Source organism: Anomaloglossus baeobatrachus, chromosome 6 (genome assembly GCF_048569485.1).
Source record: "Anomaloglossus baeobatrachus isolate aAnoBae1 chromosome 6, aAnoBae1.hap1, whole genome shotgun sequence".
Taxonomy (NCBI): domain Eukaryota; kingdom Metazoa; phylum Chordata; class Amphibia; order Anura; family Aromobatidae; genus Anomaloglossus; species Anomaloglossus baeobatrachus.
The window spans coordinates 397920834-397947184 of record NC_134358.1 but is presented as its reverse complement, the minus strand read 5'-3'; the positions used below and the strand labels follow the sequence as shown (position 1 = coordinate 397947184).

The window sequence follows — 26351 nt, the reverse complement described above, 5'->3', positions numbered from 1 at the left end:
CTAGTAAGCTCCTTATCAAACTCATCCGTAGGGTACCCCTTTAACGTTTTTTTTAGTGTCTTTGTCATTAAGAATAGCATAACACATTTCTCTGTACAATACACTGTCCAGGACAGTCATATTGCTCCCCTTATCTGAAGGCTTTATAATAATAACCTGATTGTTTTTGAGATCCCTTAATGCCCTGGTTTCTCTATGTGTAAAGTTACTCACACCATGTCCCCCATGTGCCCTCCGTAAATACTTTTCAACCACCTTTATAAAAATGTCCACACTGCTCAAGTCAGAGGCCGCCAGTAATTTTTGGCTCCGTTTCTTAAAATTGGTAAAAAGGGCCATGGTTTAGGCTATGTGCACACGTTGCGTTTTTTCCCGCGGAAACGCTGCGTTTAGAACCGCAGCGTTTCAGTGCCAAATAGCATGCGTTCAGCTTCCTCAGCAAAGTCTATGAGAAAGCCGAAAAATCAATGCACACGCTGCGTATCTAAACGCAGCGTTCTGGATGCCAAACATTGGTGCGGAAAAAAAAGCAGCATGTCACTTCTTTTGTGCGTTGTAGCTGCGTTCTCCACCGATTGAAATCAATTATGTGGGTCAGAACGCAGCTACACCGCAGTTCGCTGCATTTTTGTTGCGGTCCACATGCTTTATCGGCATACAGAACGCAGGCATTTTACCTGGAAGTGAGGTCAGGAGGTTTCCTGTTGACCTCACTTCCTGGCAAAGTTCAGGAAAGCCTGTGTCGCCAAAGTGCCCGCCCCGACCCCCCTCCCGAAAATCCAACATGGCCGCCCTACTCCTCTGTTTCTGTGTTATTACACATGCGACAGAAAACTGCTCCCCAGGCCCTGCCAGGTCACCCCCTATTCCCGCCCGGTGTCCCCCGGTAACCCCCGAACGTGACACAGCGCTGATCCCCGCGGCCCCCTCCTCCACCACAGTGCACGCCGGTCACATGTGCCGAGCAGCTGACAGCTTCCTGTGTTCAGTGTGAGCTGCGCTGGCTGCTGCTCGGCACACTACAGCTGTGATCCGGGGAGAGTGGGTGCAGATTCTTTGCACCCACTCTCCTCAAATGGCGGGTCTGCACTACTAGAAAAAGGGGGACACGTTCCCTGAGCGTGCCCCCCATATTCTAGAAGGTCCAGAGGCGACGTAGGACGTCAAAAATGGATTACTGCGGACCCAATTTTTTTTCTTTTCTTTTCAATAAATTGGTCAAAGAGGATATGTTTTTGGAGAGTGTTTTTTCAAATAATTTTTTTTTTGTTGTCAATTTTTTTTGCTTATACTGTCAATTAGTTATGTCTGGTATCAAATAGACGCCGCGACATCACTAACTGCTGGGCTTGATGCCAGGTGACATTACACATCTGGCATAAACCCCATATATTACCCCGTTTGCCACCGCACCAGGGCAACGGGATGAGTTGGGGCGAAACGCCAGGATTGGGGCATCTAATGGATGCGCCACTTCTGGGGCGGCTGCGGCCTGCTATTTTTAGGCTGGGAAGAGTCCAATAACCATGGCTCTTCCCATCCTGAGAATACCAGACCCCAGCTGTCAGCTTCACCTTGGCTGGTGATCGAATTTGGGGGGACCCCACGTTATTTGTTTTAATTCTTTATTTATAAATAAAAAAAAGCCTGGGGAGCCCTCCAAATTGATCACCAGACAAGATGAAGCTGCCAGCTGTGGTTTGCAGGCTACAGCTGTCTGCTTTACCCTAGCTGCCTATCAAAAATAGGGGGGACCCACGCCATTTTTTTCATTGTTTTTTTTTTTTTTTTCTGTTTTCACAATGGAGAATGTAGAGAATGTGGAGAAGAAGGAAATGACATCACAGGTTTTTTTTCCAAAGGTCTGTGTTCAACCAACTTTATTAACACTGACATATCTTAAAAAACGCACCTAAAAAACGCATGGAAAACGCATGAAAAACGCATGCGTTTTCGATGCGTTTTTTTCAAAAAGCATTGTTTACAATTCTCCCCTCTGCCAGAGGGTGCGTTTTTTTCCGCGCTGGAAAAAACGCAACGTGTGCACATAGCCTTAGGGCTTATTAGGCTATGTGCGCACGTGTGCGTATTACATGCAGTTACGCTGCGATCTGCAGCGCAGCGTAACTGCATGCGTCCTGCGTCCCCTGCACAGTCTATTGAGATTGTGCAGGAGCCGTGCGCACGTGGCATATTAGAACTCAGCGATTCGGCTGCTGCCCGAATCGCTGCGTTCTAAGAAGTGACATGTCACTTCTTCCGTGCGGTTTGCATGCTATCTATAGGGAGAGGCAGCATGCAGAGCGCACGTTCTCTGCCGGCACCATGCGCTTCAGAACGGAGCTTTTCAGCTGCGCTCTGAAGCGCACCTTTTAGGTGCGGTGCAGAGCGCACACGTGCGCACATAGCCTAAAAGTATATCCCCTTTTCTACCAGAATATATGGTTAGAAAGTTCTCTCTTTAATAAGGAATTTGTTGTGTCTGATAATTTAGTTACTTAGACCATTTTGCTGTTTTGGGTCCAAAATAGATGGCGTTTTTGGCTACTTTGTTACTGTGGTCTAGAAACCATAGTCATTTTAAAGCGAGTGTTAGTTAAATAAGGTGATGCAGGCTATCATTATTTTTTGGGGGAATCATTGGATATTATTAGTGGCCCTTGATTAGGGGTTGTAGGGAGAGTTAAGGTACCGTCACACTAAACAACTTACCAGCGATCCCAACAACGATACAACCTGATAGGGATCGCTGGTAAGTTGCTAGGAGGTTGCTGGTGAGAGGTCACACAGTCAGACGCTCCAGCGATCCCACCAGCAACCTGACCTGGCAGGGATCGCTGGAGCATCGCTACACGGGTTGCTGGTGAGCTGTCACCAGCAACCAGTGACCAGCCCCCAGCCAGCAGCGACGCACTGAAGCGATGCTGCGCTTGGTAACTAAGGTAAATATCTGGTAACCAACCCGATATTTACCTTGGTTACCAGCGCACGCAGCTACACGTGCAGAGAGCAGGGAGCAGCGCACACTGCTTAGCACTGGCTCCCTGCTCCCCTAGTTACAGCACACATGGGGATAATTACCCGATGTGTACTCTGTTACACGTGCAAGGAGCAGGAGCCGGCACTGACAGTGAGAGCGGTGGAGGCTGGTAACGAAGGTAAATATTGGGTAACCAAGGACAGGGCTTCTTGGTTACCTGATGTTTACCGTGGTTACCAGTGTCCGCAGAAGCCGGCTCCTGCTGCCTGCACATTTAAGTCCCCTTTACACACAGACTTTCTAGCGATCATGCTGCACAGCGGGAAACAAAGGACCAAAGAATGGTCCTGAACGATTTGTAACGATCAGCAACTTCACAGCAGGGGCCAGGTCGCTGATGTGTTTCACACACTGCAATGTCGCTGGGGAGGTCGCTATTACGTCACAAAACCGGTGACGTTACAGCGATGTCGTTTGCGATGTTGCAGTGTGTAAAGCCACCTTTAGGGTTTCAGCAGGGATCGCAAACAAGGAGCGGGGGCTACACATTGCGTTTGTTTAAAGAGTGTCAACCTCCTCCGACAGGCAAGGAAAGTTATTAGGGGAATAACAGTGTCAATCTGGCTATTAAACACCCCTTGGTCATTTGCATAGAAACAGCATTTATATGTCTTTCCATCATATTGCCTGCCTATCCAGTAGAACATGTACTATTGTGCCATTCCTGAATTCTGCCTTTTTCCCCTTTTCCTATTTTTATGGGAGTACTATTTTTGTCTACATATAATTTTTGTCTTTTTGGCTACACGCAATTTTTTTCAGCCTGCGTTGTGGAAGGTTCCTGAATGATTAACTTAAGAGGTTTAAAAACGATGGGACAGTTTTAATCCACTGTGATACACTGAAATAATGTGTATGTTATGAAAAAGAGCCTTTATTTTTTCTAAATTTTAGTATGTAAATAGTTCATCTACACGCATCATGTAAATTACTGCTCATGGCACAGAATAAAACATCTTATTGCTGAAACAAATATGGAAGAATGTATATAGGAAGTCTTCATCTGCAAATTAGGGATTCATTTAGGAAAACTAATATTTATTTTGTATTAGTCTCATACACAGAAAAACATTGATTTTTCTTGGTCGAAATCCCTCGTTTGCAGCAACTGATCATTTTGCTTTACCACTGAAATCATTATCTGTCTGTACACCAGGTTTCCTGGCAACTGTGGAAATAAAGGGATTTGATAATTATTGTCATGGCTGCAATTGCAGGTTTTATGTACAGTTACATAATTGTTTTTTTGCTCTGCTTTTACCCACTGGAGTCTAGTCACTTGTAGCAGAAATTTCATAAAGTATAATACCATGAAGAAGACAAGCTGCGTGTAATATTTAAAAAAAAGAAAAATCACAAACTGGTGTCTCAGATGAGGCATGATCTGAATATACACAGATACAGATGTCACCATGTAAATAAGGGATAACAGGACTGGAAAAAAAATAAATAAAGATACAAGATTCATTTGAAGGGTCTTTCTCTCTCTCTCCTCATTGACATATATTGGGCCGGATCGGATCTCGGACTTCCTTGTGAAGCCGCCACTGATCCGCCGGACCCGGATTATTGGCAATCCGCTCAACTCTAGTTATTAGCTCCCGCAGTGGCTGGATGTAACTGTTGGGTGAAGCTGTCCTTCTCAGCTCCATTCAATATATAGTGGCCTCTGCCGAGAACGGCACATCAGCTCAAGATGTAGCTTTAAAGACAACCGACCATCAGGAGTTTCATATATAAAGTAAAGCCAGTGCTATACTGATGCTAGGATGATTAATGTACCCATATCTTTTGTTCTGAGATTGAAGGTTTTATTTCAGAAATATGTGCAGTTACAGAAATGGACAGCTTTTTGATAGACAGCAGCTACAGAATATCAAATACATGGGTTGGGTTTTCCTATTTATTCCCGCCCCTGTCTGCTGCCTGGCCTTAGTGGATGCTAGACTGTATGGGCTCCTTCCAGGTATGAGTCATTTCTGTCATTTTCATAGGGGTGTGTTCGACATGCAGCCCATACAGTCTAACATCTACCAATGCCAGGCAGCAGACAGGGGCGGGAATAGATAGCAAAACCCGACCCAAATATTAGATATTCGGCAGCTTCTGCCAATCAAAAAGCTGTATATTTCTATAACTTTACTTACACATATTTCTGAAATAAAACATCCAATCTCTGAACAAGAAATATGGTTACATTCAGCACCCTAGCGCCAATATAGCACTGGTGTTACTTCATATATGAAAATGCTGATGATTAGTCCTCTTTAAAATCACTTATGCACACATGACCCTGTCCTCACTGTGGAATAAACTCAGTACCTCAAGCTGGCATGCATGTGTGTAAAGGAATGGGGATCCTCAGCTGATCAGCATCCCAATATCCCAAATTATCATGCAAATGCTAATTTTCTCCAATTTTCCTAAATAGTTAATGCAAAGAAGTCAGTATAATATTCAACTATTAGAATATAAATCAACCGGTATTGGACAACACATCCAATAACAGTATTTACACACTGTTCCAAATTATTATGCACAACAGAGTTTCCAAACATATTATAGATTGTAAAGAACTGAAAATGGTTATTTGTTTTATTTGCAATGTTAAGAGGTCACATTTACTGAAATGAAAAGCTTTTCCAATCAAAAACATCTTAACAGGCTACGTTACATGTTAATATAGGACCCCTTCTTTGACATCACCTTCACAATTATTGCATCCACTGAATTTGTGAGTTTTTTTGTGAACTGTCTCCCACCCTTGTAGATCTATTTCTTTAGGATACTCTAAAGATTCTCAATAGGGTTAAGGGCTGGAAAGGCTGGAGGTCACAGCATGAGTTTCTCAGCTTTTATTTCTCCCGTCATATGAGTTTCTCTCCTTTCAAGGGTAGAGAAGTGACTTGCGCTCGCGGACGCTTGGGGAGGCTCTGACCAGTAAAGCAGACTACACTCATGCACAATTTAAAATTTGCCCAATATCTTTAAAGTTTGGGGCCCAACTGCTAAAGTTCCATTCTCCAGACCCTTCTGCCTGGGGCCACCTCGTTAGAAGGTTGGTCTCTAATCTCAGCATTGTCATACGCAATGTGTCTCTGTCAACACTTCAGATTCATGCCATCTACAATTTGGTTTCCTTTCCTACTGACACAGATCACCCACAGCATGAAGTCTTAACGAACTACAGACTATATGTCCATCTCTGTCATGCACTTCACTAACTTTCCCTACACATCTCTTTCCTTATCCGCTATCACCTCCCACTGTGGGCTAGTCCCAACACTTAATTATTACCCTATAGTCTGGTATACAAGTGCTATGCAATATACATTATATCATATTACATATAGCTTTACTGTACATTATGCAGGAAGACATTACAATACATCACATGACACACCACTTACAAAAGATGCAGGACACAATTCACAGAACAATACAATAACGTGATTGGAGTCTTCAGGGAAAGGAAGGTACCAGCTACAGTCCACCTCCTTACAAAGTGTATATTTTTTTTTTATGGATTCAAGCAGAGAGAGATATGGCACCGCTGAACCCATCTGGACTTTGACTGTACAATGCAAGAACTTCGCAGAAAAATTTGGTGCCAATTTTTTCTTATACCTAAAAACTTTGTTGTATATACAGTACAGACCAAAAGTTTGGACACACCTTCTCATTCAAAGAGTTTTCTTTATATTCATGACACTGAAAATTGTAGATTCACATTGAAGGCATCAAAACTATGAATGAAAACACGTGGAATGAAATACTTAAAGTGTGAAACAACTGAAAATATGTCTTATATTCTAGGTTCTTCAAAGTAGCCACCTTTTGCTTTGATTACTGCTTTGCACACTCTTGGCATTCTCTTGATGAGCTTCAAGATGTAGTCACCGGAAATGGTCTTTCAACAGTCTTGAAGGAGTTCCCAGAGATGCTTAGCACTTCTTGGCCCTTTTGCCTTTACTCTGCGGTCCAGGTCACCCCAAACCATCTCGATTGGGTTCAGGTCCGGTGACTGTGGAGGCCAGGTCATCTGGCGTAGAACCCCATCACTCTCCTTCTTAGTCAAATAGCCCTTACACAGCCTGGAGGTGTGTTTGGGGTCATTATCCTGTTGAAAAATAAATGATGGTCCAACTAAACGCAAACCGGATGGAATAGCATGCCGCTACAAGATGCTGTGGTAGAATTCGTGTAAAAACACGTATAGGAGACTCATTCAAGTTTATAAAATATTACATTTTATTCAACATCAAAACCAATAAAAATTCATTTTCAATAAGATGTAATTATAATATGAGGTAAGGTGGATTCAAAACCCACCTATCCACCAATAAACCACCCACAATGGCCCATAAATATCTCAAAAATAGTATATGTCAAGCCAGTGCAAAAAGCAATAAGGAACACCATGTAGTATGCACTATCACATTAAGGACAGCAATGTTTGGACTTACCCATGGTGTCACAACAAAGAGCCTAACAGTGGTGGTTCAGAGGTGGGCAGGTGAGTCTCCTTCAACCCGGACGCGCGTGTCGCCAAAGCTTCATCAGCGGGGTGCAGGCGAATTCGCCTATTTATGGGCCATTGTGGGTCCAAAGATCTCAAATTTGGACTCATCAGACCAAAGCACAGATTTCCACTCGTCTAATGTCCATTTCTTGTGTTCTTTAGCCCAAACAAGTCTCTTCTGCTTGTTGCCTGTCCTTAGCAGTGGTTTACTAGCAGCTATTTTACCATGAAGGCCTGCTGCACAAAGTCTCCTCTTAACAGTTGTTCTAGAGATGTGTCTGCTGCTAGAACTCTGTGTGGCATTGACCTGGTCTCTAATCTGAGCTGCTGTTAACCTACGATTTCTGAGGCTGGTGACTTGGATAAACGTATCCTCCGCAGCAGAGGTGACTCTTGGTCTTCCTTTCCTGGGGCGGTCCTCACGTGAGCCAGTTTCTTTGTAGCGTTTGATGGTTTTTGCCACTGCACTTGGGGACACTTTCAAAGTTTTCCCAATTTTTTGGACTGACTGACCTTCATTTCTTTACTTAGCTGCTTTTTTCATGCCATAATACAAATTCTAACAGTCTAATCAGTAGGACTATCAGCTGTGTATCCACCAGACTTCTGCACAACACAAATGATGGTCCAAACCTCATTTATAAGGCAAGAAATCCCACCTATTAAACCTGACAGGGCACACCTGTGAAGTGAAAACCATTTCTGGTGACTACCTCTTGAAGCTCATCAAGAGAATGCCAAGAGTGTGCAAAGCAGTAATCAAAGCAAAAGGTGGCTACTTTGAAGAACCTAGAATATAAGATATATTTTCAGTTGTTTCACACTTTTTTGTTAAGTATTTAATTCCACATGTGTTAATTCGTAGTTTTGATGCCTTCAATGTGAATCTACAATTTTCCGAGTCATGAAAATAAAAAAAAAACTCTTTGAATGAGAAGGGGTGTCCAAACTTTTGGTCTGTACTGTAAATAAAGATTATATTCTATAGATGCAATTCTAGATACATTACCTAAAATGTTTCTGTAACAAAAAAGTATAAGACAGTGTTGCTGTCTTAGCTTTCCCTCACTAGCTATGGTTACCTTTGTATCATGCTATAATAATATTAATGGGGTCTAAATATATTTCTACAAGAACATGTTCTGAATATTAAGGCCAAAACTAAATTGTAATGCTGACTTCACCTTTAGTGGTTATACAGATAATGACATAGGAAGCACTAAAAATGTATTATACAGGAGACTGCAGTTTTATGACATTAAAAGACTAAAAGCCCACTTACAACCACCTTTCATTACACATAAAACATATTCTTCTAATATAAAGGAGTATAAAAAGACTATGGGATGTTATGTATATTGAAATAAAATCTCAAGCTCAAATTAATATTATAATAATCTAAAAAAATAAGTCTGTATGAATGTGTCATCAAAAACAGCTCCTTTAATGTAACCACCCCTACTGATAGCAGCAGGTTTGGCTCCTCACATTCTTGGCAAGCTTCCGATACACCTTATGGAAGCTGCCGCAGCCAGAAAATCAGCTTCCACTAATTTACATGTTATATTTCATCTGTTTCAATTCTTGAATCTTACAAGCAGACTATAACTCTTTAATTCTTAAAAAGAACCAATCGTCAGGGTTTTCATATGGAAATAAAAGCCAGTGCTATACTGGCACTAGGATGCTGAATGTAAGCATAGTTTTTGTTCAGAGATTGGAGGTTTTATTTCAGAAATATGTGCAAGTAAAGTTCCAGCAATGCACGGCTATTTGATTAACAGGTGCAACAGGAAGGGAATATGTGGGTCAGGTCTTGCTATCTATTCCCGCCCAGGTCTGAAAAAAAGGTATGTTTAGATTCAGCATCCTAGCGCCAGTTCCATGAGCAGTCAAACAGTATATGTATATGGCTACACGTTACCCAGTGTCCATTGGCATTTACAAGAGCATGGACAATTACGATACATTGGAGATGAGATCTCACCCAGTGTATTACATGGGTATAGCCGCAGTGCTTGTGAAATTACCAAAACTAAAATGTACATAATGGGATGAAAATGTATTTCTGTCTGATATATGTTTTTATCACTAGGATAATAATACACATAGTAAGTCTGGTTACATCCATTATATTTCTCACCGCATCATTATTCATTAGTCAGCATTGCAGTTTGTAACAACAACAGATTAGGTAAATACAAAGAAATGACACTTTTTATTCATAGAAAAGAACTCATTTTGCAACCATAGACACATCGTCTCAATATGTCTTCGTAACATTGCATGGACAGCCATAATATCACATAGAAACATAGCAGCAATCCATTGGACGATGAGTGACATCTAGAGACTTCATCCAAGAATGCACTGCACCAGATGAATTCAATCTGTCACTTGGCTCCATTCACATTTTACATCATTTATTCTGGTAAGGCTTTGGTGTTTTTGTCAGTCTAGGTGACTGCTTTTCTTGCAGTCAAAAATGAAGGAACCTTGACAGAAACTTGATGCAATTACATTACAAGAAAAGAGTGCAGTGTGATTTATTTAACTCATCAAGTTTTCTGATCATAGTTTTGTTAGAGGACCTCTTACTTGCTCCCAAAAAATTGAGTGAAATATATTGTGAAAATTTCTTTTCAGCTCCGCTAATTCTGATGCTCGTTTCTGTTTTGTGCTGTGTAAATCTGTATCAGAGATGTTCACATTTGTTTCTTCTGAAGCAAACCATGTGAAACCTTTAAAGGGGTTCTCCGAGAGTGAGATCAAATAGTGGTCCTGCTATTATTCCAACTCCTGCCCGTCCTAGTTACGTGTCAGCACAGGCTCCTGACTGAAGATATATAGCTCTCAAGACCTGTGTGTAAACGGACAAGTGCTGTATCACAGTTACCTCAGTCAGCTGCTGGCTGTGATGTTTGGAGTTCGACTTCAAAAAAAGCAAGGTTCGGGTTCGAAATTCGAGTGAGTTATGAGTACGAACCTCTAAAGTGAGCAGCGCTATGCTTGGGTATGAGTGATGCCCAGCCCTGTGCAAGCCCCTTGCTGCTCAATTTAGAGGTTTGTACTTGTAACTCACTCAAACCGTGCTTTTTTGGAAGTCAAACTCCAAACCTTGAGCCTAAGGTTCGCTCATCTCTACTCATGTTAAGCTTGTCAAGAAGATCTCCAGCTATCTCTCATGTCTGTTAGACAGCTATACAGCAGTGTACGGAGATTGACTGCGCTACATTAGCCAAAGACCGCTACATTACCAATCTCTTAATAAAGCAGCCTATAGTGTACAAGTGTTACTCCAGGGAAGACATGAGGAATCCAATTTCTAGCATAAATTACTAGTAGTGCTACTATTGTGGTTAAGAGCAGTGATGGTAAAAACACTTGAGGGAGTTGCTAGTTAAGCCATTTTCTAATACCTGAAAACCTAACAATAAAGGTGAGAACATGCTTACCACATGTTGTAATTCCGGTCTGTCTTTCAATTCTTCAATAACTTTATCAATCTACAAGAGATAGAAATGAGTACCACATACAATGTTCATCAAAGCCTATTATAAGATACATAATGTATATTACTGATACAATACAGCTGCGATTTTAAAAATAGTCTGATAGCAGCATACCGTGTTTTCCTTAAAATAAGACCGAGTGTTATATTATTTTTTCTACTCTGAAAGATGGGCTAGGGCTTACTTCAGGGGATGTCTTTTTTTTCCACGTTGAATGTTCATTTCTCTATCATAAGTTGTCTCCAAAGACGTTACACAGAATTTAGGATTACATCCAACCGGCCTCAAAACCGCAGACCACGGAAACCACACCAGCCCAGGACCTCAACATCCAGTATCTTCAGCTCCAAGATGGTCTGAGACCAGTCACCCAGACAGCTGCTGCAACAATCGGTTTGCATAGCCAAAGAATGTCTGCACAACTGTCATAAACGGTCTCAGGAAATCTCAGCTGCTGCTCATTGTCCCCATCCGGGACTCCACCTAACTGCAGTTCGTCATAGTAACTGACTTGAGTGGGCAAATGATTACATTCGATGGAGTCAGGCACATTGGAGAGATGTTCTCTTCACGGATGAATGCCGGTTTTCATTGTACAGGGCAGATGCAGACAGTGTATGGTGTCTTGTGGGTGAGCGGTTTGCTGATGTCAATGTTGTGAATCGTGTGGCTCATGGTGGCGGTGGGGTTATAATATGGGCAGGTGTATGTTATGGACAATGAACACAGGTGCATTTTATTGATGTCATTTTGAATAGACAGAGATATCGTGAAGAGATCCTGAGGCCTATTGTTGTGTCATACATCCATGACTATCACCTCATGTTGCAGCAGGATAATGCACAGCACCATACAGCAAGGATCTGTATACTATTCCTGTAAGCTGAAAACATCCCAGTTTTTGCATGGCCAAAATACTCATGAGACATATCCCGTGTAGAGCATGTTTGGGATGCCGTGGATCGGTGTATACTACATGATTTTCAAGTTCCTGACGATATCCAGCAACGTCGCACAACCATTGAAGAGGAGTGGACCAACATTTCACAGGCCACAATCAACAACCTGATCAATTCTAAGAGAAGGAAATGTGTTGCACTGCGTAAGGCAAATAGTGGTCACACAAGATAAATGATTGGTTCTCTGTCCACCCTCCCCAAAACCCCCAACACTGTAAAACTGCACAATTTAGAGTAGTCTTTAATTGTGGCCAGCCTAAGGCACACCTGTGCAATAATCATGCTGTCTAATCAGCACATTGATATGCCCCACTTGTAATGTGGATGGATTATCTTGGCAAAGGAGAAGTGCTCACAAATAGAGATTTAGACAAATTTGTGAACAATATTTAAGAGAAAAAAGCCATTTTGTGTATATGGGAAAAAAATCTTACAGTTCAGCTCAAGAAAAATGGAAGCGAAAACAAATAAGTGTTGAGTTTATATTTTTATTCATGTATATATAAATATGATTCTTGTCTCTTAAAGCACCTTTGTTTGTGCTGGCCAATTTTTTATGATCAATGTAAGAAACTAAATGGAACCAAGCAGGACAGATACAGTAGACCATTCATCAAAGGAAAGCAGATACCCCAAAAAAGAAAGCAGACATCCCCAAAAGAATCACACTCTCCAGACCCCCTTAGACCCAAAACAATTAATTTGCAGGTGCTGATGGTGGATTGGCTCTCACACACAATTCTGCATCACAAGTGTCAAAGGGGCATCATTGTAAGGTCCCTTGCCATTCCAGCTGTGATCCAATAAAGTCAAGTGTAGTGTTTGGCTGTCCCTGGTGACCGGAAGCAGGCACAATGCTTGGTCGTTTAGTGATGTCAGCGGTATTGCCTGATCTGTGTGTGTGCGCCCAGCCCTTTTTTTTTAATGAACTGTAACTAGGGCTTATTTTTGTAGTAGGGCTTAGATTTCAAGCATATTCCCAAAATCCTGAAAAATCATGCTAAGGCTTATTTTTGGAGTACATCTTAGTTTCACGGAAACAGGGGAGTTGTATAGTATCACTAATTGTGGTGGGAGAAACAGGATAACCATGCTCTGAACTCTGGCAACATGTAAACTGATTTTTCGCTTACAAATCCTAAGTCAAACCATCTAAATACCAGCTATTCCATATATCCTATGATGGCTAGAGATAAAGGAGCAGGCAAGCAGCGACTGACATGTTTAGGCTTCAAGTAGTAATTTCAATATGATCTTTCAAATCCGAACCTAGTGACAGTGCAAGATAATCATAGGTCTATGACAACAGAGAATAGGTACAATGCTAAATTTGGACCACGTTTTAACAGGTGCAAGCTAAAGAAGTTGTCTGCTACTGGACAACCTTGCTTGAATGCCCCACAACGTGCTAAGTAAAAAAAAAAAAAAAAAGCATACTTCCCTCTGGATCGGCTCCATTCTGAGTGCTGTGTCCCCTGGAGAAGTTGTGATATTATGTCACGTGAGCCTGCAGCCTATAAGATCGACAGCCGCTGTCAGGCTGCAGTGCCCATGTCACAAACAATGACAAGGGTGGAGACAGTATTTGGAGCACCAGTTCAAGGGGTAACTATATGTTTTCTTTCAGTAGTGGACAACCCCTTTAATAAAGCCATTTCCTTAAGACTAAATCTGACAAATACTTACAGAGATTTTGTCTTCATTGTCCAAAAGCATATCCACGGCTTTCTAAACAAGAAATGTGAGTAATAAGTGACAAATGTAGTACTGGAAATAGAAAAGTTAATTAGTGAATTAATAAGAAGTCAACAAATACATTTTTCTAGGTTTAGGCGGTCTTTCTGAATGCAGATTTTAATAGTTAGGCTGGTTGACAACTCAGAAATCAAATAGACTGGGTAACAACTCTCATGGGAACTTTAAAGAGAACCTGTAAGCATGATTTCTTAACGTAAAGTAATGACATGGATTAAATTGGTATATTTGGTGAAAAAAAATCCACTTTGTTGTTCTTATTTAGCCACCATTTCAAGTTTTCTGCAAATTGGATTTTGGTGCACAGGTGCCGGGCTGCACACTGGATCTCCTCCCTATCTGTGATTCCCTGGCACCTCTACCTGCCTCCGGTCCGTGAATGACCTGCCTCCTCTGTTTGAAATCTCAGCAGTGACCTGTCCATCAACTGGTGGCAGGCAGAGGGGCCAGGAATCACAGACAGGGAGGAAAAGACCCAGAGTACTGTGCACCAAAATCTAATTAGCAGAAAACTTCAAATGCTGATTAAACAAATACAACAAAGCAAATTTCTAATATGAACTACGAATGTTATATTAAGAATAAACATTTATCTAGGAGGGTACTTACCTCTGTATCAAAATCCATGAGCAAAACTATTTTGTCTTTGATAGAGCTGAAGAGGTTATGCTTGTGAATGAGTTCAAAGACCTCCTTGTGCCGAAGTGTTAGGTAAATTTCCAGAGCTTGACTGTAACATTGATCATACGTGTGTCTACAAAGATATTAAACATGTCAACTAGGATATATATTGATTTTAATAGTATCAGAATTGCATCTATTTTATTCTAATTTACAATTTTACATATTAACAAATAATAAATTAGAAACATTTTGCATAGTAACACGCAGACTAGTACATTGTTAGTAATAAAACACTTTTACAAAAGCTACTTAACTTTTAACAGAATAACTGTATATAAGATATTTTCTCAGTCACTTAATTGGGGGACACAGTAACCATGGCTTAGTCTGCTGCCAACTAGAGGCTGACACTACAGCTTAAAGAAAAATTGCCTATTCCCCAGTAGACTATACCTCACTTGCTAACATTGACCAACCGACAAATTAGTTTTTGTACTCAGGGGACACAGCACTTACCCTTGGCTGCCAGGTCGGGTTTGCATTTAAAGGTAACGTCACCAGATTTGGCGACTATAAGCTACAACCACCACCACTAAGCTCTTATATACAGCATTCCAGAATAGTGTATATAAGAGCCTAGGCCGTGCTGTATAACGTAAAAAACACTTTTAGAATAGTCACCTAAGGGGCGATCCGGTCCAATGGACGTTGCTGCTCTCCCGTCCAGTGCATCCTCTCTCCGGTTTGGTGCCTCCTCTCTGCTGTGATCTCCGTCCTCCTACTCAGCCCAGTATGGATGACGTGTCTACGTCATCCACACAGGCTGTTATTGCGGTCCTGCGCATGTGCACTTTGATCTACCCTGGAGAGGGCAGATCAAAATACCATAATGTGCAGACACGAGGAAAGATTAAAGACCGCTGCGCATGCGCACCAGAATAGTTTGATCTGCCTTGAGCAGGGCAGATCAAAGTGTGTCTGCACAGGACCTCAATGCCAGCTAATGTGGATGACGTAGGGCGTGTCATGCACACGGGCCTCAGAAGAAGGAGGATGGTGATTGTAGCAGAGAGGAGGCGCTATACCGGAGAGCAGCGTCTCCCATCGGACCTGACCCCTCCAGGTGAGTATTATAAAAGTGTTTTTTATGTTTTACACAGCAGCCAGGGCTCTTATATGCAGTATTCTGGAATGCTGTATACAAGGGCTCACTGGTGGTGGCCGCAGCTTATAAGGGACGAATTTGAAGACAGGTTGCCTTTAAGTTGTTTTTTCTCTCACTGTAATTGTACGATGATTTTCATGCTTTATTTGTTTTGCTCCTCCAAAATCTTTCCCACTAACTGACGGGGGCCTGAGCAGACTAACCCTTGTTTCCTATGTCCCCCAAAGAAGACTATGAGAAAGATTTTACGGCGAGTAGCAAAAATCTTCATATCAGATATTCACAGGTGGACACATTCTAAAAGGGTTTCTCACTAAAACACTGATATGATAATTACTTTTTCTTACTGGTTGTGGTCAAATGCCATGGCTGTCACATGACTATAGTTGAGGTTATCCTTTTTGCTTTTCTTCTGACATATCACCACTCCAGTTACAGCTCTATCAGCTTGGCAAAACACAGCCCTATTAGTTGGACTGGGTCTATGTTAAAATTATTGGCTTAGCGCAAGATCTGGAATGCCCTTTTGTTCTACACATATTAAAATCGACCACTAAGGTAAGAACATTTTGTGCACTCATTCTATAAGCCATCAAAGGGGGCTCAGTGGTTAGCACTGCAGTCTTGCAGGGCTGGGGACCTGGGTTAAAAGATCTGTAAGGAGTTTGTATATTCTTCCCATGTATGCGTGGGTTTCCCATGGTTACTCCGGTGCCCTACCACACTCCAAAGACATACTAATAGGAAACTTACATTGTGAGCCCCAATAGGGATAGTGAAGACAATATCTGTAAAGCGCTGTGGAAAATAATGGTGCTACATAAGCATAATAAATGTGACCAATAAAAAAATCTCCTTTAATAAAAAAAAGTGTTCATTGCTGTATCTATGCAACTTTACAAAGATGTGAATTTAACCCTTACCGTCCAAACTAAATATATTAATACTTGGAAAAAGTTAGTTCCAGAATATAAAGCCCCACAAACGCTCATGTGCAATTATTTACTTTCCTATAGGACACACTAAAGACTTTCAGCATCCGGCCAGCGGGATTCATTATAGGATCGCTTTTCTTTATTGCATTAAGCAAAACTGATTTCTACTCTTGAATAAATACCATACAATGAAACCAAACTTCCTGGCTCGGATGTTTGCAGCGGCTGTACGTGCATTACATAAAGCTGAATTCATTAGCATGATTAGTCCACTTAAATCCATTTCTGGGAGTAACGAGAGCGGCAATAATCAATGCTCAGAAGCGTATTATTGTATGTAAATGTGTAAGGCAGAAGTCCAGACTGTTGGTAACATAAGTCTGCTTCTAATGAATTTGCACATTGCTGATCGTGAACTAAATAGAAATGTTGGACAGGAGTTCTGCGGACTACTACAGTAGAAGTCTCCACTCATGAAGGATTTGTGCTCCTTCATTCTCAACTGCATTTTAATTGTAACGATTGAACGCACAGGACAGATCATCAATAAAGATCATCAATAATATCTAATACGTAATTGTGAAGCAACACGTAAGACAAGGACCCTAGAGGCAAGTGACTCCAAGGTCACCTACATCTCCAGTGTTGTCTTCTGCTAAACTTTTGGATTCTATAACTCAGTGACCAAATTGGTCCACAGGAAGAGACTCTAATCTTCTTGGGGGCCGGTCAGATCTCACTTAAAGTTTTTTCAGGACTATTTATTTGTATTTATTTTACTTACTTGCACAACACTATTATATTCCACAGCATTTTAGAGATGTAATCATTACTGTCGCCATTGGGGCTCACAATCTATTTTCACTATCAGTATGTCTTTGGAGTGTAGGAGGAACCCAAAAGAAACCCATGCAAACACAGGAAGAATAGACAAACTCCTTGCAGATGTGGTCAGACAGTAAGAAAAATGTCTTAAAACATTTTCTCTCTCTCATTATTCTGGAATTTGGCAAATATAAATAATATTGATTCCTAATTGACCTAAAACGGGAAAGGTTTATTCTTATTTCATGTCAGATAGTGAGAAAAACCTGCATGTGTGTCTTTTTAGAGAGTGTATGTAAACTTCTGGTTTCAACTGTAGGAACAGTAAGGTGCTGGCAAGAGAAAGGTTAAATTTGGTCTATAGATTTTCTCAATTGCAAGTCTAAAAATTTTAATACAATAGACAAGCAACAGTGGTATCTTTATTTTATCACTAGTGTATAAAGTCAATGGCAATGAGCAACACAACAAAAGATGGATAGAAAAACACAACAAGAACAACAAGCAATAAGAATACGACAAAAAGAAAACTCCAAAGATTATAATCTCATAATTTTGAGCTGAACAGAGAATTCACAACTAATCACCACATGATTTTATACACAGCCGATTCTCATAGTATGAGGCTTTCACTCACAGTTCTGCCAGCGCCTGCAGCAGCGTTCGGTTACTGGGGTCATGGCTCAGATGCGTCTTTAAAGCATGGACTATAGTTTTATTATTGTACAGGTCTCCGGGCCATTCTTTGATCAGGGTAGAGAATCCCTGCAGAAATGAAAAAGGAGAACATGGTTGCTAGAACATAAGCTTGAGGAGTCTGCGACATTGTAAAATACATTTCTTAAAGGGGTTGTCTAATCTTATGGAAATGAAGTTTAGTCATACTGCAGGAAAAATATAGGCTACTCTCTCAGAAAGGTTGTTTTAATAAACATTGTTTCCAAGATTTCTGCATTCTGTGAGTGAATGGAGACCATGGTCCTTACAAACTGATGTGGAGATCTAGGCAAACACAACAGACACAACAGTAGACGTTTTTCCAAAATTTCCAATTGCACTAATAAATTTAAAAATATTTAAGCAAATAATAAGGTCATGAGAGGTATTTAGTCTTGATATAAGGAATATAATTTGCATCTGTTACTAGATACAAATTGAGTGTTATTTTCAGTGGTCTTTCCAGACCCAAGAGCATAAGAAAAGATGTTAAAACATATAAAATTAATGCTCATCTGTTCTACTGCTCATGCTGCCCGTTGAATGGTGCTGCTTTTCGTCTTCCCCTGCATCCCTCACTTCACTCTGACTAAGCCACTGACATCATTCCGCACTTTGCAAGCTCAGCGCACATTGTGCTTTTCTGCCGAATATTGCCTGAGCCTACTCAGTACCTTAGGGGAAGGCATGGGTTGAAGTGACAGAGGTCTACTCAGCACAATAGGTCAAAGTGCAGAGTAGAGCAGGCTGGAGAGAATACACATGACAGGGCAAAAAAAGGAGGAGCAGAGGACCGGATCGGGGGCTACTGAACAGGTAAGCGGTGTGGGAAGTATTAGTTTTCTACCCTTTTTTGTACCCTTCAATAGTGGCTAGCCTAACGGCACACCTGTGCAATAATCATGTGTCTAATCAGCATCTTGATATGCTACACCTGTGAGGTGGATAGATTATCTCACCAAAGAAGAAGTGCTCCCTAACAAAGTGCTCCCTAACAAAGATTTAGACACATTAGTGAACAATATTTGAAAGAAAAAGGCTTTTTTAGTACAAAGTCTTAGATCTTAGGAGTTCAGCTCTTGAAAAATGGGAACAAAAACAAAAGGTGTTACGTTTATATTTTTATTCACTGTAATTACAGTGGCATGTAAAAGTTTGGGCACCCCTGGTCAAAATTACTGTTATTGTGAATGGTTAAGCACCTTGAAGATGAAATGATCTCTAAATGGCATAAAAATGACATCTCCTTTGTAAAAACTTTTTTTTTTTTTCATCTTTTACTTTTTAAAATTAACAAAAAAAAGAAAATGGGCAGATACAAATGTATGGGCACCCTGCATGGTTAGTACCAAGAAGCACCCCCTTTGGCAAGTATTATAGCTTGTAAATGCTTTTTGTAGCCAGCCAATTCTTGTTTGAGGGATTTTCATCCATTCTTCCTTGGAAAAGTCTTGCAGTTCTGTAAGATTCCTGGGTTATCTTGCATGCACTGCTCTTTTGAGGTCTAGCCACAGATTTTCAATGATGCTCAGATCAGGGGACTGTGAGGACCATAGTAAAACCTTCAGCTTGCGCCTTCTGAGGTAGTCTTCTGTGGATTTTGATGTGTGTTTAGGATTATCCATTTGTAGAAGCCATCCTCTTTTTAACTTCAACTTTTTAAAGATGGTGTTATGTTTGCATCAAGAATTTGTTGAAATTTCATTGAATCCATTCTTCCCTCCTCGAAACCCCATTGCGATTGGCTGCAACACAACCATTAAGCATGACTGATCCACCCCCATACTTAATTGCTGGCGAGATGTTATTTTCCTGCAAATTCTGTGCCCTTTTTTTCTCCACACATACCTTTGATCATTGTGGCCAAAGAGTTCTATTTTAACCTCATCAGTCCACAGGACTTGTTTCCAAAATGCATTAGGCTTGTCTAAATGTTCTTTTGCATACTTCTGATGCGGAATTTTATGGTGGGGATGCAGGAGAGGTATTTTACTGGTGAGTATTCCATGAAGGCCATATTTGTGCAGGTGTCTCTGAACAGCAGAACAATGTACCACAATACCAGAGTCTGCAAAATGTTCATGAAGCTCTTTTGCAGTAACATGGAGGTTCTAATTTGCCTCTCTAGCAATCCTACAAACAGCTCTTGCAGAAATTCCGCTTGGTCTTCCAAATCTTATCTTGACAGTCACTGCTCCTGTTAACTGCTATTTCATAACTACATTTTGAACAGAGGAAAGGGCACCCTGAAAATCTTAATTACTCACCGGTAATGGGATTTTCAACAGCCCATGACAGCACCACCTGAGATAGGTTCCGCCCACATCAGGACAGGAAACCCACTGATAAAAAGGCGGCACCTCTCCTCCACATCAGTAGGTTTTCAGAGCCAGAGAGGACCAACAAAACACAACAAACAGATTAATCATACCACCACCCAAGGAAAAACACCAATAACTCTAACACTCCCCGAAGGCTGCCCACAACCAGTGAAAAGGGGGGGGAACTAAGGGTGCTGTCATGGGCTATTGAAAATCCCATTACCGGTGAGTAATTAAGATTTTTCCCTGACGCCCATGACAGCACCACCTGAGAGATTTATATAGACCACCACCTTAGGGAGGGACCACCGCCTGTAAGACCCGTCTCCCAAAGGATAGGTCAGTTGTGGAGGATAAGTCCAGCCTATAGTGCCGAAAGAAAGTACCAGGAGACGACCAAGTAGCCGCCCGACAGATCTGGTCAATAGAGGCATCCGCCCTCTCTGCCCAAGACGTAGACACTGCTCTAGTGGAGTGCGCCCTTATGCCCTGAGGAGGAGTGGTGTCTTTAGCAGAGTATGCCAAACCGATGGCATCCCTGACCCATCTGGCCAAGGTAGCCTTAGAAGCCCCATGCCCCCTGGAATGCCCCTGAAAAGTGACAAACAGGACCTGAGACTTCCTCCATTCCCTAGTCCTATCTAGGTACGTGATTAAGGCCGTCCGGAAATCCAACGTGTGCAACCCAGCCTCTTTCTCATTATGAGGGGGGTCACAGAGGGAAGGGAGCACGATTTCTTGGGACCGATGAAAGGGTTTAGAAACCTTGGGCAGGTAGAAGGGATCAGTCCGCAACACTACCCTATCATCCAGAATCTGGGTATAAGGGTGAACTACGGACAAGGCTTGGAGATCCCCTACCCGCCTGGCCGAGGTGAGTGCGACGAGGAGAAAAACCTTAAGTGACAACAGTTTGAGAGGGACCTCCCCTAAGGGTTCAAACGGTGGCCCTGTGAGGGCATCCAACACTAAATTGAGATCCCATGGGGGAACCCTGGGAGCCTGAACAGGTACAGACCTGGACTTAGATTTAATGAACCTGCAAATCCACTCATTCTGTGCCAGACTACAATTAAACAGTGCCCCTAAGGCTGATACCTGCACCTTGAGCGTACTGGTGGAGAGCCTCAATTCCAACCCCCTCTGGAGGAATTCTAGAATAGCCGAGATAGCAGGGGGGTCCTCCGCCCGAGCCCCGGACTGAAGGAGAAAACGCTTCCAGACCCTCCCGTAAATGGCCGTGGTGACCGCTTTTCTACTGTGAAGAAGAGTGTCTATTAAGCCAGAGGAAAAACCCTGTCGAGCTAGCAGCCGCCGCTCAAACGCCAGGCCGTCAAATGGAGAGCCGGGTCGGGGGGGTGACGGACTGGGCCATGGGAAAGGAGATGAGAGGCGTCCTGGAGAACCCAAGGATCCACCAGAGACAGTGTCCGCAGCCAGTAAAACCATGCCCGCTTCGGCTAGAAGGGGGCGATGAGAATAACCTCCGCTCTGTCGTCCCGGATTTTCCGGAGAACCGAAGGCAACAGGATCAGAGGAGGAAACGCGTACAGGAGGCCGCGAGACCAAGACATCTGGAACGCATCGAGGGCAACAGGATCGTCTCGGGGGTTGAGAGAGCAGAACCTGTCCACTTTCCGATTCGCCTTGGTAGCGAACAGGTCTAGAACAGGGACACCCCATACAAGCATGATCTTGCAAAAGACCTCCGGGTCTAAGGACCACTCCCCCTGACTGAGACCGTGCCGGCTGAGGAAGTCTGCCTCCTCGTTTTCCGTCCCCTTGATATGAAGAGCTGTTAAGGAGGAGAGATGTTTTTCGGCCAGCTGGAAGATGCGCACAGTCAGAGTCAGAAGAGAAGGGGATCTGGTGCCTCCCTGATGGTTGACGTACGCCACAGTCACCCTGTTGTCCGAAAGGATCCAAACATGGCGACCTCTCAAGAAGGGGAGGAAACCCTCTAGTGCCTTGAGAACCGCCATGAGCTCCCTGTAGTTGGAGGATTGTCTGACCAACTGAGCGTCCTAGGGACCCTGAAGCACCTGTTGGCGCAGATGGGCACCCCACCCCCAACGGCTGGCATCCGTGACTATAGTGTCCGTGACCGGGGAAAGCCAAGGAACCCCCGTCCGGAGGTGACAGGGGTCCTGCCACCAACCCAGGGAGTGCAAGGTGTCTGCAGACAGGGTCAATTTTTTCTCCAAACAGCCTCCAGTCTCTGAAACCGAAGGACCTCCATCTGGAGGATTCTGGAACGCAGTTGGGCCCACCATACTCCTGGGATGCAAGAGGTAAGAGTCCCGACCAGCGACATAGCCTGCCGTAAGGACATGCCTGGGCAACTCCTTATGGAAGAGAGCAAGGACAAGATCCTGTTGACCTTGTCCTCTGGTAGGTGGCACAACTGGCTTGTGGAGTCCAAGACGAGACCCAGGAAGACTTGACATTGGAGAGGCTGGAGTCTGGACTTCTGCTGATTCACCACCCACCCCAGGCCTTCCAGGATGGTAATGACCCTGGTCACGTGAGCCGCACATAGAGACTCCGACTGACCCACTATCAGGAGGTCGTCCAGATACGGAACAATCAATATGTCCTGTTCCCTGACATGTGCCATGACCTCCGCGAGGACTTTGGTGAAGATCCGTGGGGCCATGGAAAGCCCGAATGGCAGCGCTGCGAATTGGAAGTGTCTCAGCCTCCCGGAGACGTGTAGTGCAAACCTGAGAAACCGCCGGTGAGACGGAAAAATAGGGATGTGATAATAGGCGTCCTTCAAGTCGAGGACCGCCATAAAACACTCTGGATACAACAGCCTGACAGTTGACTTCATGGTCTCCATTTTGAAGGCTCGCTGCACCAGATGCAAATTCAAGTTCCTCAGGTTGAAGATGGTGCGGAAGGTGGAGTCCGGCTTCCGAACCAGAAACAGAGTGGAGTAAAAGCCATCCCCTTCTTGTCCTATGGGGACCTCCTGACTCGAGAGGAGAGTCAGCACTTCTACTTCCAAGGCCATCTGCCGCTCTGGGGACCGCAAGGATATTATTAGAGACCCCCGAGGGGGTGAACTGAAGTCCAATTTTAACCCTTCCGCCACAATCTGAAGGAGCCATTTGTTGGAGGAGATCGCCTTCCATGCATGGAGGAAGAGGGACAGCCAGCCCCCTACCTGATGACTGGCGTCATTGGGAGGGTTTGTTCTTATTATCGGAGTGCTTGCCAAAGAGAAAGCCCGAGCTATTCTTTCTACGGTCCTTCCACTGATCTTGCGGTTTTTGGGACTTCTTCGTGAAAAACGGACGTCTCCGAAAGGGCCGGCTCCGAGAGGACGCCACCGGGAAAACCGGAAACCCCTGTTTCTTATCGGATGCCTTAGTGAGGAGGTCATCCAGGCCTGAGCCAAAAAGATAGGTACCTTCACAAGGCATGCTGCATAGCCATCCCTTGGATTGGACATATCACTTCCAATTTTTCAGCCAGAGGGCCCGACGCACGGAATTGGAAAGCGCCGCCGACCTGGCGAAAAGTCTTAAGGAATCAACCGAGGCATCTGCCATAAAGGCTGCAGCACCCTGTATCAAGGGCAAGAACGAGATAATATCCTTCCTTGGAGTGTCATTTCTCAACTGGTCTCCCAATTGCTGAAGCCACACCATCAAAGACCGGGCAACGCAGGCGCTGGTCACGGCAGGGCGCAAGCCACCTGCTGTGGATTCCCAAGTTCATCTCAGAAACCCATCAGCCTTCCTATCCAGCTGATCTTTAAGGAACCATAAGTCCTCAAACGGCAAGGTAGTGGAGCGGGAAGCCTTGGCAATAGCGACATCAATCTTCGGGGTTCTATCCCAGGAGGTAGACGCCTCCCTATCCACTGGGTACTTCCTTTTAAGGGAAGAGCCAAGATTCAATCTTTTGTCCACTTTTCTCCACTGGTCAGCAATGAGACCCTGAACCTTCTGGGGAACAGGAAACCCCTTACGTTTTTTGGAATCCAAGCCCCCAAACATGACATCCTGGGTAGATTCGGGTCCCCTGGGGTCCACCATTCCCATGGTCGAACGCACCACCTTCACCAAGGGTCCCAAGTCCGCAGTAGGGAAACAAGGACGACCACCTTCATCGGAAGAGGAGGAGGAGTCAGAATTGGAGGGGGAGGATCCCGAGGAGCCTGATGACCGAGAGTCATGAGCCGAATCCGCCGAGGTATTGGGAGTAGACAGCTTAGAATGATGGGATTTCTTGCGTCTCTTGCCCCCCTTAAGGGATTTAAGGGACTCCTGTACTTCTGCTCTGATAATGGAACGTAATTCAGACGAGAACCCTGGCCCTTCTTTGAGGAGGGTCTGTTGGATACAGCCTGCACATAGGGCCTTGTTGTAATCAGAAGACAGGGAGGATTGGCATATGGCACATTCCTTGTGACGCTGCTTGGAGGTACATTTTTTCTGTCCCGGATCAGGAGGCGGATTCTTATCTCCCTTGGACCTCTTGGGACCCACCGACCGAACGCTGCCCGGACTGGATACAGCATTCCTGGAACGATCCGCTGAGCCGCGTTCTGAGCCACGCTGTGGCGACTCCTTGTGCTGCTCCTTGCTGCGGGGTGAATCTCCTGCCATAATAGAGAAGAATGGAGGAGAAAAACTCACCAGTCCCAGGCGCCGGCCACATTTTAAACGGAGATCCCTCGTTACATGGGCGCCGCCATCTTGGATCCTAGTGCGCATGCGCACACCAGTCACTTCCTGGTCACACTGCGCACGTCACCAGGGTACACGCGTCACTTCCGGCCGGAGCGTCCTGCTTCACTCCAGCGTGCTGCACAGCAGGGACAAGCCTTCCAGCGGCCGCCGTGAGTGCGCACATCCCTGGAGCGACGCCGGGCCGAGCTCCCGTTCCAGGCCCGCGCCACACCGCCGCAGAGGTCTGAGACCGAGGGGGGGTGCATCCAGGCCCGAGTACCGGCTTCTGGTAAGTACCAGGCTTCCACACCGGGTCGGACCTGGGACAGCAATGGGCGGCAGGGAAAAACACTTTGCTATCTTCTTATAGCCTTCTCCTGCTTTATGGGTCTCCACCATTTTCATTTTTCGATTGCTAGGCAGCTGCTTAGAAGAAACCATGGCTGCTGTTTTTGGTACAAGGTTAGAGGAGGCTGGGATTTTATAAATCTGTGAAACCTGTATCACCTGGCCTTTCCGAACGATGATTGTGAATAATCCATAACCCTAACAGGCTAAGGTCTGAAATCTTGGTCAAAGTTATCTGAGCTAGCATATCTCCAAGGGTACCCAAACTTTTGCATTGGTCCATTTTCCTTTTTGTAATTTTTCAAATGTAAAAGACGAAAATATATATTTTTTTGCCTAAAATACAAAGGAAATGGGTCATCTTTAACTTTATGCCTTTTAGAGATCATTTAATCTTCAACTTGCTAAACTGTTCACAATAACAGTAATTTTGATCAGGGGTGCCCAAACCTTTATATGCCACTGTGTAATTGTATGAGGTAGGACACTGTTTTTGGTGTCATCTGGAGCCATACAGGCTCTTGTCTTGTAGTATGGGTGCTGTGGGGCAATTGATCGCTCCCCTTGCTGGTGCAGTATTGCTTTGGTGATGGTCTGCTCATGATGACACACTTTTAAAGTCAAGGATCCACTAACAGGTTCGCCGTGATGTTGCAGTGGACTTTATGCTTTCTGATCAGAATGTTAAGCTAAAAAAAACCCCTGAGATTTACAGTGTCGTATAATGTCCCCCATGCTACTTCAGCTTCTGGGGGAAAAGATAAATGGAGGAAAAAGATCTCCTCATATCTCAATGTTCAGTGTATGAGGGACATCAAACCAACTACTTGTCTCTGTTCCTGACTTCCCAGACAATTGGCAATTTCAAATACAAAAACTGGTGAACAATGAAATATAAATCATATATGCATAAAAAAGATATGTAAAAGAAAAGAAATTTAAAGGC

General features: G+C 43.6%; 1 protein-coding gene across 1 annotated transcript in view; it reads right to left on the bottom strand.

Moving 5' to 3' along the window:
* VPS41 (VPS41 subunit of HOPS complex) overlaps positions 1-26351 on the bottom strand; it is a 358461-nt gene that overhangs the window by 73823 nt on the left and 258287 nt on the right. Inside the window, exons 18-21 of the mRNA XM_075315114.1 lie at positions 17975-18102; positions 14398-14542; positions 13720-13761; positions 11018-11068 (exon numbers count right to left, since the gene is read on the bottom strand). Coding sequence (XP_075171229.1) covers positions 11018-11068; positions 13720-13761; positions 14398-14542; positions 17975-18102 — 366 coding nt within the window. The remainder of the gene's footprint in view (positions 1-11017; positions 11069-13719; positions 13762-14397; positions 14543-17974; positions 18103-26351) is intronic.